This window comes from Protopterus annectens, chromosome 4.part0 (genome assembly GCF_019279795.1).
Source record: "Protopterus annectens isolate FY-2018-M chromosome 4.part0, PAN1.0, whole genome shotgun sequence".
NCBI lineage: Eukaryota > Metazoa > Chordata > Ceratodontiformes > Protopteridae > Protopterus > Protopterus annectens.
In genome coordinates this window covers 278,233,497-278,253,872 of record NC_056733.1, presented here as the reverse complement: position 1 = coordinate 278,253,872, position 20,376 = coordinate 278,233,497, and the positions used below count along the sequence as shown (strand labels likewise).

The window sequence follows — 20,376 nt, the reverse complement described above, 5'->3', positions numbered from 1 at the left end:
TCAAAACATAAAGCAATCATCCAAGTAGATAAAGATATGAATGCCTTAAAATCTGCAAAAATCAATCACTGGTGCTACACATTTTGTGAATACCATTGGTGCTGTTGAAAAGCAAAGAGTAAAGAAGAGAACTGAAAATGTGAACCAAAAGCAGAAAATCTCATACAGTATCTGTAAAGTTTCTTTGAATGGGTATATGCTGGCAAACATCTTTTAGATCCAAAGTTACCACAAAAACTAGAGGAGAAATAAGGGATAAGTGAATGCAAATGAAGCATTTTGAAATTTGGAACCCTGACATGGAGATTTAGAAAAAAACTGGTCCAAAACAGGTCACCACGTTCCCTTCTTCTTGGGTACTAGAAATATTCCTGACTAGAATCCTTCTCCTTTTTGATCTTCTGATACAGATTCCATTCCTTCCTGGGAAAGCATGAGAGTAATGACGGGAGGAAAAAGATGGGTTTGGTTTTGAGGATGGGATGGAATTGCTACACTGCAGGGAAGAGAATCCCACTTCCATCTAGACTCATTCTGAATAATTCCTAACACTCTTGAACCTGTGTAACCTGCTGCCAAAAACAAAGACATAGAGAAAGACTCTCTGAAGAGTTTAGGGGGGGGGTTGTCAGGGTGGGGAGTGGATGGGGAAGGAAAGGTGGCATAAGTCAGTTAATTTTCTGTGACTGAGACTTGATCTGAGGAGATCCTCCCTTTTTCTTAGAAACACCCTACCACTGTATCTTTTGTTGTGCTTGCTTAAATGTTTTCCTGTAAAAATGTCCAGGACTAGAAGAGAAATCTCTACTGTATTTCGTTACAGGGGACTAAAATGTTACTTTACCTAGTAATTAGCAACCTAACTGGCAGCATCACTTATTTCACTGCTGAACAAGTGAAAAAGTTCAGAGACTGTTAAATACTGTGATCTACTCATGTTGAAATATAGGAAAAGGAAAGAATGCAGTAGGTTTACTTACCTTGTAAAGGGGTTACTGAGGACTGGGCTAGGGCAATGTGCTCTTCATCTATCTTATAGACAGGCTGGTGCTGGGCGATTTCTACACTTGTACACACGTTACTTTCTCCATGCAGGAAGAACATGAAGGCACAGGAGAGGTGCTCACTGAAAGAAACCAAAAGTGGAAGCAGCAAATCACTACTGGCTTAAACTCGGCAACAACAAGCAGTACAAAGTAAGCAAATTCAAGCAAACTCCTACTACAGTGTATTCTAAGACAATGTTACCTAGAATTACTTACAGCAGTATACAAATCCGGCTTGTGTTCATAAAATAACGTTTTCTCACCACAGCAGTAAAACACTGCTGCAACACTGTTCTTTCTTGGAGAAAAGTATATATAACAACTCTGCAATAAATCAAAGTGTTCATTTGTCATCTGAGACCTACTGCAAACCACAAAAAGACTTGACAACCTGTAGATTTTGCAGGCATACAAAGCAGACAAAAGAACTTGGGGAAGTGGAACCCTGCCGCTATGCAAGTTTGTTGTCTAGAAGTAAAAAAAAAAAAATATTATATATATATATATATATATATATATATATATATATATATGGTCTTTGGCATTTACAATGTACAGCAATACAATCCATCAAGAGGTCCTTGATCAACCATTGATTCAGAATTGAATACCCCAACCCATTCTTCGTCAAATGAAGCACCTCCCGTAAGTTACAGTTACCTGCAAAACAAGTTAATATTCTCACTTTTTACTAACACAATTCCCTCTAGGTGGATTTAGCACTGATGACCACCCACCAATCACCTCCTCTCCTACAGCAAAGAAACAACCCTTCAGGAGGCCAAGCTCCAACCACTTTTAAAAAGAAAAAAAAACTACTATAATTCACTCCTTCCTGCCCTCACACTGTGATAAGTAAGTCATAATTCACCTTAGCCATTCATTTCCCCTGACTTTCTCTCAGGGTAGTGAGAGAGGGAGGAGACATCTGGGTATCATCCAGCAAGGGTTATATTTTTTGCCCTTCCCAACATACCCACCCTCCACTGGCCAGAAAGCATACTGAAATGCCTGATAAACTGGCACGTTGTGAGTGCACTCATATGAATACATATGCCTCAGGCACAATGCAAGCACTCCTTAGCAGGCTTGCAGCCTGATAGCCACCCCTCAAAGTTTCTACTGCAAGATCTGTAATCCTGGAGGACCTATCTAGTTTGATGTGGTAGTACGCATCTTTGAGATCTACTGAGCACATCCAATCATCCTTGCGCAACAGTGGCAGAATGAACTGGATGGTAACCATTCGGAACCTAGACTTCTTCACATAAAAACTCAGTTTGCATAGATCCAGTAAGGGTCTTACATCCCGTCTTTTACGGCATCAAAAAGAAACAGAAGTAGGTTCTGAATCCTCTTTGTTCAGTCAGACCTCTTGGATGACTCTTCTTTGCAGCAGTTTCTGAACTTCCTGTACTGCCTGCTCTCTCTGACTAGGTGGCACATCGTGGAGCTGCTGGTGTTTCAAGGGGGAAGAAAAAAAGGGAATATAGTAGCCTCTGGATATTACGTTTAGTACACAGGGATTTTGCATCAAGTGCTTCCAGGCATTTGAGATCACAGCAAGTCAACCCCAAACTGCCTCCAGAGACGGACAGACAGGCAGCACTTCAGGAGCACTGACAGGGCTTGTTGGAGAATGTGTCACTGAAGCCCTAGTTTTGTGGACCCCCTCTGCCTCTAGGCGACTCCAACCACGAACGCATCCTCCTTTACCTCTAGAGGAGGGTTCCCCGAGCGGGTCTTGGAATTTACGGACCCACATTTTCTTGCCTCCATGCAGGTTCCTCAAAAAGGACCTCTGCGGTGTAGAAAATTTGATTCCTACATCAGAAAGGGTCCTGTCCTTTTCAGTCTGGATGAGAGTATCTCTAAACAACGGACCAAAGAGTGCGAAGTCATCACATGGGGCATTAACAAAGGATGCTTTAAAGGGTTCTGCAAAATCAGACAGCCTCATTCAGACATGCCCCCCATCAGGGACAGTCGTGAACCGGCAGTTTGTGAGGCCTCTTCCGCTGTATGGGAGATTATCCTCATCAAGGAATTGGCAATGGGCGACAGAATGGCCAGCTTGGGAGAAAGTTTCTTGAGCTCCTCCATAGGCATGAACTCAGACAGAGAAGCTGAGAGTTCCTTGATCAGATCTCTATGAAGCAGGGTAAAGGGAGCTAGGTAATTTGACGACCACAGCGCGAAAGTGACTGAGGTATAAAAGCACTTTCCAATCCTGTCCAACGTTCTAGACATCTTGTTAGGAGGATGGACATTGGCAGTCTTCTCTGCCAGTTCTTTTTTAGTGGCTGCCGGCACCACAATGGCATCAGCTATGGAGCCCTTACTTCAATGTTTTTTATTGGCTGGTGGAACCAGGAACCTATCGGGGTGCTTAGGAATGGGCTCAATGATAATCCAGCTCCTTCCATGCCTGGCAGGAAACCAAATCAACAAGGTTGTCCGCTGAGGGGACTCTCCCAGGACGCAGATTGGCCCGCTCTGAATGCTTTCAAGCACACTGGGTCCTCAGAAGTAGGAGGATGGATGGACCACCCACCTTTCTATTTCAGGATTTCCAGGATGTCTCCAGAAGACATTGTCAGGTAGGGATCGGGAGATCCTTCTCCCTCATCAAAGTCAGTGTCTTCGGTTAATGACTCCATCGGGGAGTCAATGTGCCTCCTACTGCACATCCTTTTCTGGGGAACTTCCTCAGTGGGGAGAAGTTTTGGAAGAAGGGGCTCCCTCCTGGGCAGGGAGATCTGGAGACTGCTCAGGACAGGTTGACTCAGGACAGAATGAATGGGGTCAAGGACCACGACCTGAAGGAGGTACATAGGTGGGTTGCGGGATATGAGGTGATGGTTCTCCCCCTCAGGAGAAAACCATCTCCACTACTTGGAAGGCCGAGGGACCGTGAGAGGCCCTCTCCGTCTCTCCTGAAGCTAAAGCAATGAAGGCCAGGCGGCCAGGACTCACACCAGTTCCATGACCTCCACAGGGAACTTTTGAGGGCCAAGGCACCCAAGGGAAGGGATGGCTCTGACAAGGACAGAGCCGATCCCACTCCCCTGGACCAGGTGGCGACACCTCAGCTCCAAGATCCTCTCTGCTCAGAGAGGATAGGAACAGGGTTCATCAGGTATACCACTGGTGTTGAGGAAGGAAGCTTCCCCAGCAATGAACTCTACACACTCGGGAGCCCTGAAACCTGCAACTCCAAAGCAGATGGTCAGATCAGAGAGGAAGTCCTAATGGTATGGTCCGTGTAACTCACGGATCCTACAGAGGATGGAGCCGACACTACCTCCATCTGAATCTAGGCCTTGAGGAATCTCCCCATCATCCTGCCCAAGTCTGCCTCAGACCAGCTTCTAGAGGGCATGGAAGAAGCCAACAAGGGAGGCTGGGAGTGTTTGGACTTTACAGAATGGCTTGGAGACTTGCTCTGAGCTCTCAGATCCAGAGCTGTGGGATCCAAACCGAAGCAGAAGAAGAAGGAGGTGGCAACGTTATTATCTCCCCTGGATTCGAGAAGGCTTGTGGATCCAACAGGGTAGGCACTTTCTTCAGATCTGAGGGGGTTGGACCTGAGGTTTTCTTAGTTTTAGACTTTGGTTCCTCTTTTTTGCTTCTTTAGAAGATGAAGCCACTCAGGGGGTCTGAGCTTCAGGAGCCAAAGAAGGAAGAAGACCCCTTAAGATTAACTTATTACATCTATCCACAAGCGCTCACGGATTGAAGGATGCACAGACTTCACAATCAGCTTTCAAGTGATCAGCACCTAAAAAATATATACACTCCTTGTGGCCATCTTGATTGGGGATCTTATGCCCACAAGAAGTGCAACATTTGAACCCTGGGGAGGGTTTGTCAGCTATGACTCAACCAGAGAACGTCCCAGAAGCAAGCCAAAAACAAAAGAATACTCTACAGAAAAGCAAGAAGACTACTACCAGCTATAACTACTACTTTTTTTTAAAGGCAAAAGGGATAGAAAAGAAAAATTTTAAATTAAAAATGCCTAACTACAAAGGCCACAATCACAAATACACACACACACACACACACACACACACACACACACACACACACACACACACACACACACACACACACACACGTAAATTAACTCAGAAGAGAAGAGGATGCCACTTAGAGAGTCAAACTGAGAAAGAAACAAAAGTACAAAGAGAAACAAACTGTACTTAGCAATCAAACTTGTGACCACAGCTCAAGAGCACAGACATCCATGCCTGGAGGCTGAAGTGGCAAATGAGATCTGGGCTGCTTGAGTAGGTGTAGTGCATTGTGGGTAAGAGAGAGAGGCTCAAGAATCTGATCTAAGTCTGGAGAATGCAGCCAAGCCAGATTCCGAGGATCGGATCCAAGACCCTATTGTATGGAGGAATGAAGAAATCAGATCCAACTGCATATAATAAAAGCACTTAAGTGTACCTTGTGCTGATCAGCCACAACATTAACATCTTACAGAGAACTGTGAACAAAACAAGTAGATTCATTTCTCTTTCCAATTTTGAATATCTCAGTTTTCAAACTATTCATACTGATACCCAGCTCCATGATACATAGATATAAAAGCCCTATGATGCAGGCAACCCAAGTTCAACTCACAGCTTGAGTTCTTGTAGAAGCTGACAAGGGAGGAGGGGAGTGAGTATTCACAGGCAGCTCACCTATACTTAGGGGTTAGAGAGTAGCACTGGCTCACCACTTGGATGACACCTTGCAGGGGCACTAAGTATTTCATCCATGAAGCACAGGCCTGAGAGAACACTCTGATTGCGTACACGTGTATAAGCCAAGAGGGCATGCATGGAAGAGGAGCTCAGTGAGATGCTGCAAGGGAGAGAAGATGCTCCAATGGGATAGGATAGGCCACGCCACTAGATCAGTAAGCTAGTCTGCTCCCTATCACCACATTCTTGGCATTGGGGGGGGGGTCAAAGAATGCACCTCAAGCAGGAAATAATGGGTTGTACTACTCTTACCTAGTCTGGGGATGCCTGCCTCTTACCCCTTCCCTAATGGCATGAATTCCCCATTTGTTTGAGCTAGTGGAGTCATCAGGCATGTCCAGTATGGAAAAAACACTCACACGCTCTTCATGGTGCTTTCTTGTTTACACTGTGCAGACATTCACTACATATTACTGTCTTGTGATGTTTATAGTGTTGTTTAATAACAGATGTCCTGTGATCATTTCCCACTGTAAATTCTCCTGTCTGCATTGCTTCTTCATCCATCCATCACCCCCTTTTCCCATTTTTTTCACATGGGGTCAGGATATTATATCCAAATGAAATTTTTGTAAAAGCTTTAATGTACTTTATGTGCTATATGATGACAGGTCATGACAGAAAACAGTCCTTAGAACAATCTACCTACCAGTTAACAAACTAATATAAAAGCAAGCACAGGATTTTGGGGGTCCCAAAAACAGATATCAAAACAAAAAAAGTACTGTAATATTAAATGTATATGGACATCTACAATTCTGGTAAGTTCCTACACAACTGCACTAAGTTCATTGTGTTGTTCACTGCTGCAGTACTGCTGATTTTTGGGGGAATTCTCAAAGCTTACGGACCACTGGTTGGCTGACCCTCTGCAGGTATGAGTTATAAAAGTCCTTGAAGGATACCTGTGGCAAACCCTACTACACGTCTAAAGGTAATGTTAAAGTTATGATGCTTCAAGAAGGTGTGAAGAGATTACCAGGTAGCTGCTTCCAAAAACACCTGAGTGCAGACCCCTCCTCCCAAGGAAGCCCTATTGGCTGTTGCTGTTTTAAGGTAGTGGGCCCTCACATGCACTGGTATAATTTTGCCATGGAAGGAATAACAGAAAAAGATATGCTAAGAATGCTATTTTGACATGGTCTGTTTTGGAAACAGGCCTGCCTTGCCTACCACTTACAATGTTAATGAATCAGCAATCTGATTTTCTCACTGCTTTATCCCTATCTTGGTAGAATCTTGGTTGCTTAAGCAGATTCAGGATATGCAAAATGCCTTACCCTTTCTATATTGGTAGAGTAAACACAGGGAAATTAATGGCATGAATTTGACAGATTTCTGTCACTGTTATGGGCATGAAAGTGGGGTTATTGGAAAAGGTTGCCCTGTCCTCCTAAAAATGAAGAAAGATGTTTGGAAATCTGTGCCTGCAAATCAGATATTTCTCCTGCCTTTCTGTGTTGGAGGCAATCCTTCTAGTTTATCAGTGGGAGTGGTAAGCACTAGGTAGCCTATATAACACAAGAGGAGTGGTTTCTGGCCCAGAAATTGTAGTTTATTGGCCGTTTGGGCAGCTTTTCCATCTCTTTCAACTTTCTGGTTTAATAGCCCGCGTTTGCGCTTCTTTCCCGCCTTTCCTGTAACTAGTCTATTCCAGATACAGATTTGCTGTATCCAGCACTGTTTGTAAGCTTCTGAGTGGTGCCAAAGTCTGCTCTTCAATTTTTCCCTTAGATCTGCTAGTTCTCTCCTCTCCTGCACTTTTACTAGCCTAGCACTTTACCAGACTTCTTGTAGCAATAATTGCAGCACGCAAAAGTGCTACCAGCACTAAACGTTCTACAAGGAAACAGTTCCAGTACTTATTATTAATGCCCACCCCTCCATGCATGTCTAAAGGTCAGCTCTCTGTGCTTTCTCCTATTAACTAGGTGAACCTGGGCATCCTGAGGCAATGTAGTAACTGCCTCATGTACACTGACAACCCTCTCCTCTTACCTCCCAACACTCAGACTTGCAAGAGATGCACTTCTATATCCAAACTGGAAGCCACGCACTCTCCAGCCAAGACCGGAATAGCTGGTCAAGAGGAGAACACTTGCACCAAACCATATGGAACACATAGCCCTCCAGAACACACACCAGCACTGCCTTCACATAAAAACACAAACCACACACCCACCCAAACAGCAGAGACCTCCAAGGCAGAAATGCACTTGACCACCACAACACAACACTAAACACGAGACACACAACTCTCCTAAACAGTGTGCCACTCAACCAAAGTCCCTAAGGCAAAACCGCATGCCCAACACACTAGTCATAGGTGACTCGATAGTAAGGCACACTGATGTCGCACTCGCTAGGTTGAATAAGGAGAATGTAACAGTCAGCTGCCTGTCAGGCACCAGGATCCGCCACATAATGCAGGCACTCAGTTTCCTCAACAGGTACAAATATGACTCTGACATTGTACATGTGGGTGTGAATGACCTAAGATGCCTCTCCCTGGACTACATGAAAAGAGACATGGAGGAGCTCTAGGATTATGTAGCCCAGGCGAGTATGACCCTAGCCCTGAGCAGCATCCTACCATCACCTAGAATGATACCACAGTACAAGCAGAAAATGACTGATGTCAACAACTGGCTAAGTTTCCGGTGTCACTCTAAGGGGATCCAGTATCTGCCTGGGATGACATGACTGACAGACCTTGATGCTTTGCCAGAGATGGCCTGCATCTGTCATTCCTGGGCTTCCGGATACTGGCCAAGGCTCTTGCCACCCCTATAGTGGCTTTTTTAGGCGGTGTTCCAAAGACCAAATTACCACTGTAACAGCTACAAACAAATGCAATCTGAGGGTCATGCTGCTCAACGCTAAAAGTCTAAATCTCAAAATGCACTCGCTTGAAGCACTCCTTAAAATGGAGAACATCGACATCTGTGCCGTAACAGAGACCTGGTTTAAGGCAGCAGAAAGCACCCCTGCACTACTAGGCTATAACTCATTCCACACCTTTTGGCCCCCAGAACTTGGACCGAAGCTCCAAAGGCGGTGGTGTTTCCATATTCATAAAGGATGTGCACACCTCCAGACTGGTAGACCAACATAATGCATTTGAGATACTTCAGGTGCAGCTAACATTGGGTAAGACAGCAATTCAGGTCGTAGCCTGCTATAGGTCCCCAACCATGTCCCAAGATTCACACTCCACGTTCCGAAACACCCTGGAGAATATTAGGGTCCAACCTAACACCCTCATACTGGGTGACTTCAACTACCCCTCCATTAACTGGGAAAACTACTCATGTACCAATACAATTGCCCAAAGTTTCCGGAATTCATTAATTCCAAAGCCCTGGACCAGCTCGTTCTTACCCCCACTACAGGTAGCAACATTCTTGACTTACTAACATGGGTGACCGTTGCTCTACACCAATAGTCAACTCCTCCCTGGTTAGATCTGACCACAAACTAATCATCTTGGCAATCCACATCCTTCCCACCCACCCCCACCCCCGCAAAAGTAACCACCATGGAAAACTTCTCCAAAGCTAACTTTGGGCTCCTAAAAACAGAGGTGGCTAACTTCACAGCACCCATGCAAATGGAGAACAGCTGCATGACTGCCGAATCATACACCATGCATCAAACACGTACACAAATGCATGGATCTCGCCATACGCAACAGAATCAAGACGCTCTCCTTCAAAAAAGAAAGCCAATCTGGTGGTACCCTGCCATAAACAAACTGTACAACAGAAGGAGAAATCTGATGTGGAATAAGGTGAAGTCCCAAGACTGGAAAAACTCCCTTATCAGCCTCGACAAAAAGCTAGGTATGAAAACAGAAAGTACAGTTTTGTACCTACCATAAATGTAGATGTTCGAGTGTTCACACTGCTGCAGTCATCACACTTGGTTTATCCTGCCGTCAGGCGGTCCCGCAGTCGGCCAGAGTTCCAAAGTCTTGGTCCGGCGTCGGTTGTTGTCGCTTCTTCCCTGACGTCAGTGCGCCAAGGGTATATAAGAGGCATCCGATGCCATTTTCTTCAGTTTTTCTTGCCCCAGATGTCAGGTGCCCCCAAGTAAGTAGGCAATACATATTGCTAATAAAACATATAAAGGAATAAAAGGAATACCTTCAGTTACAAGCAAATACACCACAAAGGTTATACAGCATAGAAAAGGTATAGAAAAGTTCAGCTAGGTCAGAGGGGATGGAGGGAGGGTAACCTGGACTGCAGTAGTGTGAACACTCGAACATCTACATTTATGGCAGGTACAAAACTGTACTATGTTCATCGTGTTACACTGCTGCAGTCATCACACTTGGGTTGAATCCCAAAGCTAAGGATGGGTGGTGGAACTAAACAGGGTTTGGAGAAGCTAGTAGGCCCTGCAGAACTGCAGTGGCAAAGCCAGCTCTGGTTTTAGAATATAGAGGTAAGTGATAGTGCTTGGTGAAAGTGTGCACTGAACTCCAAGTTGCAGCCTCCAAAATATCCTTGGTTGGTACCCCTCTGAGGAAGGCTGTTGATATTGCTATAGCCCTGGTGGAATGGGGCCTAATGTTACCAGGTACAGGTTTCCCATGGTGTGTGTAGCAGAAATGGATACAATGTCCTATCCATTTTGAAATGGTCTGTTTTGAGATAGCCTTTCCTTGTGATCCTGCAGCATAGGATACAAAGAGCTGGTCAGATTTTCTGAAAGCCTTAGTTTTATCCAAGTAGTAATGTAATTGCCTGTGAATGTCCAAAGAGTGTAGGAGCCTTTCCCCTTTGTTCTGGGGGTTTGGATAAAAGGTGGGCAAATGAATGGTTTGGTTTAGGTCCACATTGGATACCACCTTTGGCATAAAGGAAGGGTTAGTTCGTAAAGCGACTCTGTCTTGATTAAAAATGATGAAAGGCTCCACTGCCATTAGGGCCTGTAGCTCTGAGACTCTTCGTGCTGAAGTTACTGCTAGCAGCAGGGCGGTTTTCCATGATAGAAACTGTAGATCAGCTGTAAAAGCTGGTTCAAAGGGCGGTAGTGTAAGTTTTCCAAAACAAAGTTGAGATCCCAAGTTGGTGTTGGTGCTCTCCGGGGCGGTCTTATGTTCTTAGCCCCTCTGAGGTACTGTCTTAGTAATGGATGTGAAAATATAGGAGGATCCGTGTTGTATTGAGCTGAAATAGCTGAGGCGTGGATCTTAATAGATGAAAAGGAAAGTCCTTTGTGCAACATCTCAGTTAAATATTGTAGAATCTGAGGAATATTTGGGACAAGGGGATTTTGGCCTTTAGCCTGGTTCCAGGCGCAGAACCTTTTCCATTTGTCTTAATAGGCTTTCCTGGTGCTGGGCCTCCTGGCCTCCAGAATGACATCCATCACAGCTTTAGAGAGAAGTGTTGACTGGTTGTTTGGGTAATTTGCCATGCAGCCAGATTTAAAGTCTTGAGCTGGCTGTGTAGAATCTGATTGTTTTGCTGAGTGAGCAGGTGAGGAATTTGAGGTAAAATCCATGGTGGGCCTTGAGCTATGTTCCTTAGTATTGGATACCAGTGTTGGTGTGGCCAGTCTGGAGCAATGAGTATCATTTGTGGCCTCTGTAATCTGGCTTTCAGCAGCACCTTTGCCAGAAGAGGCAGTGGAGGAAAGGCATACACTGTCAATGTTTTCCAACTGAATGAGAGGGCATGCACTTTCCAAGCTAGTGTGTGGTATGTCCTTGTGCAAAATTTCTGTAGTTGTAGTTTTGGGGGGAAGCAAACAGATCTATGTCTGGGCTCCCCCATTTTTGAGTTATCATTGCGAATACTTGTGGATCTAGTTTCCACTCGTGAGGATCTATGATGTTTCTGCTTAGATCATCTGCCAATGTGTTTTTCTTTCCTGGCAGGAATTGTGCTTGTAGTTGAACTTGGTAGGTCAGTGCTGTGTTCCATAAGGTCATTGCTTGCCTGCATAGGGGGTAGGAATGTGTGCCCCCTTGCTTGTTTATGTACCACATCACTGTGGTGCTGTCTGTCTTTATTAAAAGTTGTCCTGGATGTAGGAGGTCCTTGAAAGCTGTTACGGCATTTTGTTTTTGACAAACGCCAGATGCTTTAAAAGAATGTCCTTGCTTTCTGTTTGAATAAGGCAGTCGTCCAGGTATGGATATATTTGAATTCCCCTATGTCTGCAGTATGCAATTACTGGTGCCAGGCATTTTGTGAAGACCCTGGGCGCAGTAGATAGGCCAAAGGGCAGTGCAGAGAATTGGTAATGGGTTGAACCTGCTATGAATCGGAGGTATCTTCTGCAATTTTGTCTGATAGGGACATGCAGGTATGCCTCCTTGAGGTCCAACATTACTAGCCAAGCCTTCTTGCCCAGCATGGGAAGAAGTTGCTGTAGTGTTAGCATCTTGAATTTGGGTACTTCCAGATATGTGTTTAGAATTGAGAGGTCCAGAATGGGTCTCCAGGCTTTGTCCTTTCGGGGAACTAGAAAGAGTCTTGAGTAAAATCCTTGTCCTTGCTCCTGTGTAGGAACCTGTTGAATGGCTCTCATGTCCATGAGAGATGAAATTTGTTTTTGAGCCTCTGCCCATTGATTTGGTGGCAGGTTTGGCATTCCTTTTATCCTTGGTAAAGTGTGAAAGTGGAATCTGTATCCTTGAGATACAATATTTAGGACCCATTTGTCTTTTGTGATGATGTGCCAGTTGTCTCCAAAAAGTGCTAGTTTTCCTCCCAAGGGAGCTGCCAAGAGGGATTTGCTTGGCAGTCTGAGGGGTTAAGTCATTGTGTTTGTCTTCTGATAGTTTGAGACCTGTCTTCTCCTCGTTTGGGTTGTGGCACATTGTCGAGGCTGGTAAGAGCCTGGTGACTGACCTCTGCCCCTTGGTGTCTGTATTTGTCCCTCTGTGGTCTGGCAGAAGCTGGAAAGGACCAGTTTTTGGTTGGCCAATTTCTGCTGAAACGAGGGGGTTGAACCTGTAAAAAATCCTTGACCGTCTGCATAGATTTTGCCTTATCCTCCATTTTCTTTAAAACCTCTTCTGCTTTTACACCAAATAAAACATCCTGCTGTAAAGGTGCATCCAATAACTTTGCTTTAACATGATCAGGTAAAGTTTGTTCTTTTAACCAAGCATGCCTACGTATGACAGACCGTGTCACTGCTGCTCTACAAGATGCATCCAATGAATCAAATCCACATTGCAAAGTATGTTTTCCCACTTGTTCAGCTGTATGCAACAAATCTTGCATTTCATTGTAATCAGGCTGTTCTGTATGTGTGATCATTTTTTGTTTTAATTGAGACATCAAATATTGTTGATATTTCAGCATGTGAAACTGGCAATTTAAGGCCCTCTTAGCTAGAGTAGCTGAGGTATATACTTACTTTCCCCATCTGTCTAGTGCTCTAGAATCCCTTTCAGAGGGTACAGGATTTTTAGCAATAGCGGCCTTAACCCCTTTGGGACCTTGGGAAATGGTTTCTGGGTCAGCAACAGGGCTTTTATATACGAATTTGTGAGAGTCAGGGACTCTGTAGTGTTTGGCTGGTGCAGGAGGTAGTGAATCTGGGTTAAGGCTAGATTCTGAATAAACATCATCCACAATGTCTAACACTGGTGGAATAGCAAGTGGTCTGTGCTGGGGTAGTAAAAGGAACTCTCGGAGCCTTTTCTTAGAATCAGAGTAATCCTGGCCTTCCCAGTGGAAATGTTCCCTCATGGTATGTAAAGTTTCCCCAAAAGAGTAGTCTTCTGGGGGAGATGCTAAAGGGATAGACTCTTTAGCATCAGAGTCTTCATAAGGGGGGAAAAGAGTATTCCTGTTCCTCAGAAGAATCTGAGGAAATTGAAAAGTACAGTTTTGTACCTACCATAAATGTAGATGTTCGAGTGCTAATACAGCTGCAGTAATCACAGATGGGTTCTCTGCCGTCAGGCGGGTCCTCGGTCGGCCGAATTCCAAAGTCTAGGTCCGGCGTCGGTTGCTGTCGCTTTCTCTCCTGACGTCAGTGAGGCCGGAATATATAAGACACAGCCGACGCCATGTTCTTCAGTCTTTCTTGCCCCAGATGTCAGGTGCCCCCAGAAGGAAGGCAATACATAAATTATATATATATGTATATACATGCAATGCAATATAGTCCAAAATCAGTAGTTGCAAGCAAATAAACCATAGAAGGATAACCCAGTCAGGTTGTATGAAGAGGGGGTTAGGCCCCATGCCTTAACCAAGTGGGGAAGGAGGGAGGGAAACCTGTACTGCAGCTGTATTAGCACTCGAACATCTACATTTATGGTAGGTACAAAACTGTACTATGTTCATCGTGCGTACAGCTGCAGTAATCACAGATGGGTAGAGTCCCAAAGCTACGCTCAGGGTGGTAGGTACTAGGTGGAACTGGGTTGAGCCAGAATGCCCTGCAACACAGCAGTGGCAAAGCCTGCTCTAGTTTTGGAATATAAAGGCAGGTGGTAGTGTTTTGTGAAGGTATGTACAGAACTCCAAGTGGCTGCCTCCAAAATATCTTTGGTAGGAACTCCTCTGAGGAAGGCTGAAGAGGTAGCTGTGGCCCTGGTGGAGTGTGATCTGATGCCTGTAGGAACAGATTTCCCATGATAGGAATAACAAAACCGTATGCAGTGGCCTATCCATTTTGAAGTAGTCTGCTTGGTAACTGGCTTCCCTTGAGCCCTTACAGCATAGCACACAAAAAGTTGTTCTGATTTCCTGAAGGACTTTGTTCTGTCCAAATAATAACGTAGCTGCCTATGGATGTCTAAAGAGTGTAGCAGCCTTTCCCCTTTGTTTTGAGGATTGGGGTAAAAGGTAGGTAAGTGTATGGCTTGATTTAAAGCTACCCTGGATACCACTTTAGGCATAAATGACGGGTTGGTACGAAGGGAAACCCTGTCCTGATGGAAGATGAGAAAGGGCTGCACCGCCATGAGGGCCTGTAGTTCCGAAACCCTATGAGCTGAAGTGATGGCCAGAAGGAAGGCTGTTTTCCAGGACAAATATTGCAAATCTGTTGAGGCAGCTGGTTCAAAAGGAGGCAATGTTAATTTTTCTAGTATGTAATTAAGATCCCAGGCTGGTATTGGTTGTTTCCTTGGTGGTCTTATATTCTTAGCCCATCTGAGGAACTGTCGTAAGAGTGGGTGAGAAAATAAAGGTGGATCCGTGTTGAATTCTGCAGAAATGGCTGAGGCATGGATTTTTATGGAAGAAAATGAAAGTCCACTGTTCAGCAGCTCAGCTAGATACTGTAACACCTGAGGCAAATTCAGTTTTCTAGGGTCCTGGCCTTTTTTCTCATTCCAAGAGCAAAACCATTTCCATTTTGCGGAGTAAGCCTTTCTAGTAGATGGCCTTCTGGCCTCCAAAATGACATCCTGCACCTCCTTGGAGAGTAGGGTCTGTTGTGGTGCTAAGGAATTCTCCATGCAGCGAGATTGAGTGTTTTCAGCTGACTGTGAAGAGTTTTGTAGCTGTGCTGAGTCAGCAGAAGAGGCATCAGAGGTAGGGACCAGGGAGGAGTATGTGTTAGGCTCCTCAGGAGCGGGTACCAGTGTTGCCTTGGCCAATCTGGAGCAATCAGTATCATCTTCGGTCTGTCTGCTCTTGCTTTCAAGAGCACCTTGGGCAGGAGAGGCAGAGGTGGGAAAGCGTAAACTGTCCATGCTGTCCAACTGAATGAAAGGGCTTCCACTCTCCAGGCCTTTGGATGAAAGGTCCTCGAACAAAACGTTTCCAATTGATGATTCCTGTGGGAGGCAAAAAGATCTATGTCTGGCCTCCCCCACACTTGGATTATCTCTGCAAACACCTGAGGATGTAACTTCCATTCGTATGGATCTGTCATATTTCTGCTTAGATTGTCTGCCAGCGTGTTTTCCAATCCTGGCAAGTACTGTGCTTGAAGTTCGATTTGCCATTCCAGAGCCAAGTTCCAAAGAGTCATGGCTAGTCTGCACAAGGGGTATGAATGTGTTCCTCCTTGTTTGTTTATGTACCACATTATTGTGGTGTTGTCTGTTCTTATCAGTAATTGTCTTGGATGCAGGAGGTCCTTGAAAGCTGTAATTGCATTTATTACTGCTAGCATTTCTTTTTGATTGATGTGAAGGTGCTTTTCCTTTTGGGACCATTTGCCCTGAATGCACCTGTCTGTCATGTGCGCCCCCCAGGCGTAATCTGAGGCGTCTGTTGTGATGACTTGATTTGCTTGAGGCTTGCAGAATGGGAGACCTGTGTTTGCTTGACATGCTTGGCCCCACCATAGAAATTCCTTTTGCAAACATGGAATTATTGGTATTATTGTTTCCAAACTGTGACTGTGTTGAGACCATAGGTTTTTTAGGTACCATTGAAGTTTCCTCATATGCAGCTTTGCACATGGGATTAAAAGAATGCAAGATGCCATGAAGCCCAGAGCCTGCAGGATTTTCCTTGCAGTAAGCCTGGTACATTTTGCTAGTATTTTGAAGTACTGAGTTAGTTGCCCCTGTTTTTCTGGCGTAAGATAGGCCATCTGGGTGTTTGTGTCCAAGTTGGCACCCAGGAAAGTTATTTTCTGAGATGGTGTTAGCCTGGATTTCCCTTTGTTGATTGTGTATCCCAGAGAATGCAGTAACCGTGTTACATAAGCCAGATGTTCCAGAAGTATGTGCTTGCTGTCCGCTTGGATCAGGCAGTCGTCCAAATAAGGGTAAATTTGTATCCCTTGAAGTCTGCAGTAGGCAATCACTGATGCCAGGCATTTTGTGAATACTCTGGGCGCAGTAGATAAGCCAAAGGGCAATGCAGAGAATTGATAGTGGATTGAACCTGCAAGAAATCTGAGGTATCTTCTGCAGCTTTGTCTGATTGGGACATGCAGGTATGCCTCCTTGAGGTCCAATGTTACCAGCCAAAACTCCTTGCCCAGCATGGGAAGAAGCTGCTGTAATGTGAGCATCTTGAATTTTGGTACAAGTAGAAATGTGTTTAGGATGGATAAGTCCAAAATGGGTCTCCAGTCGGTTCCTTTCCTTGGTACCAGAAAAAGTCTTGAATAAAAACCTTGACCTTGTTCGTGAGTAGGTACCTCTTGTATAGCTCTCATGCCTATGAGCTTTGAAATTTGTAGTTGTGCCTCTGCCCTTTGATTGTGTGGCAGGTTTGGCATGCCTCTCATTTTTGGAAGAGTGTGGAATTGAAATTTGTAGCCTCTGTTTATAACGTCCTGGATCCATTTGTCTGTTGTGACAATATGTCAATTTCTTGTAAATAATGCCAGCTTTCCTCCCAAAGGTGCTGCCAGCTGAGATTTGCTTGGCATGGAAATGAGGGAGTCATTGGGTTTGTTTCCTGTATTGTTGTGCACTGTCTTCGCCACCTCTTGGTGCTGGAGTTTGCCATTGTCTGCCTCTATATGATCCTTGTGATTGCCCTCTGCCCCTTGTGCGTCTGTATCTACCTCTTTGGGGCTTGTCAGTGGCTGGAAAGGACCAGTTTTTTGAAGGCCAATTTCTGCTAAAACGTGGTGGTTGGACCTGTAGAAAAGCTTTGACAGTTTGCATAGATTTGGCTTTTTCTTCCATTTTCCGTAATATCTCCTCAGCATTAGTACCAAGCAGCACATCCTTTTGTAAAGGAGCATCTAAAAGTTTAGCTTTCACATGATCAGGCAAGCTTTGTTCCCTAAGCCAGGCATGTCTACGAATGACTGATCCTGTAGCAGCAGCTCTACTTGAGGCCTCTAGGGCATCATAGCCACATTGTAAGGTGTGTTTACCCACTTGCTCTGCACTATGCATCATATCCTGCAACTCCTTCAAATCTGGTTGTTCAGGTTAAGACATTTTATTCCTTAATTGTGATAACAGGAACTGTTGATATTTAAGCATATGAAACTGACAATTTAAGGCCCTCATGGCTAGGGTGGCCGAGGTATATACCTTTTTTCCCACCTTTCTAAGGTTCTAGACTCTTTCGGCAGGAAGTGGATTCTTAGCAGTAGAGGCCTTCAATCCCTTGGGGCCTTGAGAAATGGTTTCAGGGTCAGCATTATGGCTTTTGTAGAGAAATTGGTGAGAGTTAGGAACTCTGTAGTACCTATCAGGTTTGACTGGTGCAGGAGGCAGGGAATCCGGGTTAAGGCAAGCCTCCGAATAAACATCATCAAGTATGTCCAAGACAGGAGGTATCGCCAGAGGTCTGTGTTGAGGTAACAAAAGAAATTCCCTAAGTCTTTTCTTGGAATCGGAAAAGTCTTGGCCTTCCCAATGGAAGTGTTCCCTCAAAGTGTGCAAGGTTTCCCCAAAGGAAAAATCCTCAGGAGGAGATACAGAAGGAATGGACTGCTCTGCATCCGAATCTTCAAAAGGGGAGTAAAAGTGTTCCTCTACATCAGAATGTTCTGATAAAATGGAGCCCTGATCAGAAGAGGGAGAATCTTCCTTCACTCTGGGTCTCTTGTCTGGAGGGGGCTGGGAACCCCTGATAAGAGTAATTAAATCCTCAGCCATTTTAAGCATCTGTTTTTTAGGCATGGGGCCTGGAGATGGGCCCTGTGCAACAGGCCTCTTGGGATGCCTGGCTGATTTGGATTTAGTGAAGGCCTTAATAGAAAAGGAAGATGAGGGTCTAAAGACACCATGGGTGGAAGTGGACCTGTCCACATAAGGAGGCTCAACACTGACAATGGCTTCAGTGGTTGTAGTCTGGGAAAGGGCCGAGGTACCTGCGGTCTCGGTTACAGAAGACACAGCCAAAGGAGTGTCGTCGGTAGTCAGGGACTGCAAAGGCGTCTCGCTGAGAACCGGGCCACGTGTAGCCGGTTTTGGGGTGGTGTCGGTGGGGACCGCGGACCTCGCGTGTCGGTCCTTGTCCTTGCGTTTTTTGGACAAAACGGCAGTCGGAGTCTCCGATGACATTTTATAATCAAAAGCTTTACCAAAAAAGTGTTGGGCGAACTCCGCCCGATGCTTAATAGTGCGTTTATTGAAAGTAGCGCAAAAGCGACAGCCCGAGACGTCATGGTCTGGGCCTAAACAAGGTATGCAGAGGGAATGGAAATCCTTATGCGGTATTTGCTTCCCACAAGAAATACAATTATTAACTTTTTCTGACATCGGTCTGAGGCAAGAAAAGTTTCCCCAACGGGGTACTTAGCTTTAATGAAGACTTCGGTTTCCAATTTTTCATAATTCAGGAGCTGGCCGACCGGCACTTGCGAACTGCTTCTGCTTCGGGCACCGCGCGGCAAAAAAGACTGAAGAACATGGCGTCGGCTGTGTCTTATATACTCCGGCCTCACTGACGTCAGGAGAGAAAGCAACAGCAACCGACGCCGGACCTAGACTTTGGAATTCGGCCGACCGAGGACCCGCCTGACGGCAGAGAACCCATCTGTGATTACTGCAGCTGTATGCACGATGAACATCCTGGTCAGAGGAAGCATAGTCCTCCTCCTGTCTTGGCCTTTTATCAGGAGGGGGATGGGAACCCCTGATTAGGGTAATTAAGTCTTCAGCCATCTTAAGCATCTGTTTCTTAGGCATGGGGCCTTGTACTGGAGACTGCTGTACAGTCTTCTTTGCTTTTAAAGGGGTTTTCAGCTTTGCATAGGATTTAATAGTGAGTGTAGTCGGTCTGAAGACACCTTCTGCAACTGAAGGCGTTTCAACTGCACCGGAATCTCCTTCAGCCATGGAGTCGGAAGGGCCTAAAGATAAAGGTTGTGGAGGTCTAGCACTCTCCGCTTGGGAATCGGATGCCACCTGGGGGTCTAAATCAGCGGTCGTCAGGGGCTGCGTAGGCACCTCACTGAAAACCGCAGAACCGGCGAATGGCCTAGCAGAGGCCTCGATGTCTGGTTTGGGTCTCGGCTGCCTGTCCTTATCTTTGCGTTTTTTATGCATTCCGGTCATCGGTTGCTCCGACGGCATGGTATAATTAAATTTCCTACCAAAACAATGTCGGGCGAAATCAAACCGACATTTAATAGTTCGTTTGTTAAACCTAGCACAAAACCGACAACCTGTGACGTCGTGGTCTGGGCCTAGGCAAGGAATACAATAAGAATGAAAGTCCTTATGAGATATTTGCTTCCCACAAGAAATGCAGTTGTTAACTTTTTCTGACATCTGACAGAGGCAAGAAAAGGTTCCCCAACTGGGTACTTAGCTTTATTGAAGACTTCGGTCTGAAATTCGATTTGAAAATCTCAGGAGTCGGCCGACCGGCACTTGCGAACTGCTTCTGCTTCGGGCACCGCGCGGCAAGAAAGACTGAAGAAAATGGCATCGGATGCCTCTTATATACCCCTGGCGCACTGACGTCAGGGAAGAAGCGACAGCAACCGACGCCGGACCAAAACTTTGGAACTCTGGCTGACTGCGGGACCGCCTGATGGCAGGATAACCCAAGTGTTATGACTGCAGCAGTGTAACACGATGAACATCTGCAGCAGATAGTAAAGACAACCACAAGGCCTTCTATACTTATGTTAAGAATCTCCACAGCAATACCAAGATTTGTTCTGAGCTACTGCACAACGGTACCTCCTATATCGAGCCTTATCAGATACTG

At 45.3% G+C, this 20,376-nt stretch overlaps 1 protein-coding gene across 4 annotated transcripts in view; it reads right to left on the bottom strand.

Annotated features, from left to right (window-relative positions):
• MED13L (mediator complex subunit 13L) overlaps window positions 1–20,376 on the bottom strand; it is a 3,068,540-nt gene that overhangs the window by 1,831,748 nt on the left and 1,216,416 nt on the right. For all 4 annotated transcript variants that reach the window (XM_044068259.1, XM_044068260.1, XM_044068261.1 and 1 more), the window contains exon 5: window positions 981–1,126. In XM_044068259.1, the coding sequence (XP_043924194.1) occupies window positions 981–1,126 (146 nt within the window). The remainder of the gene's footprint in view (window positions 1–980; window positions 1,127–20,376) is intronic.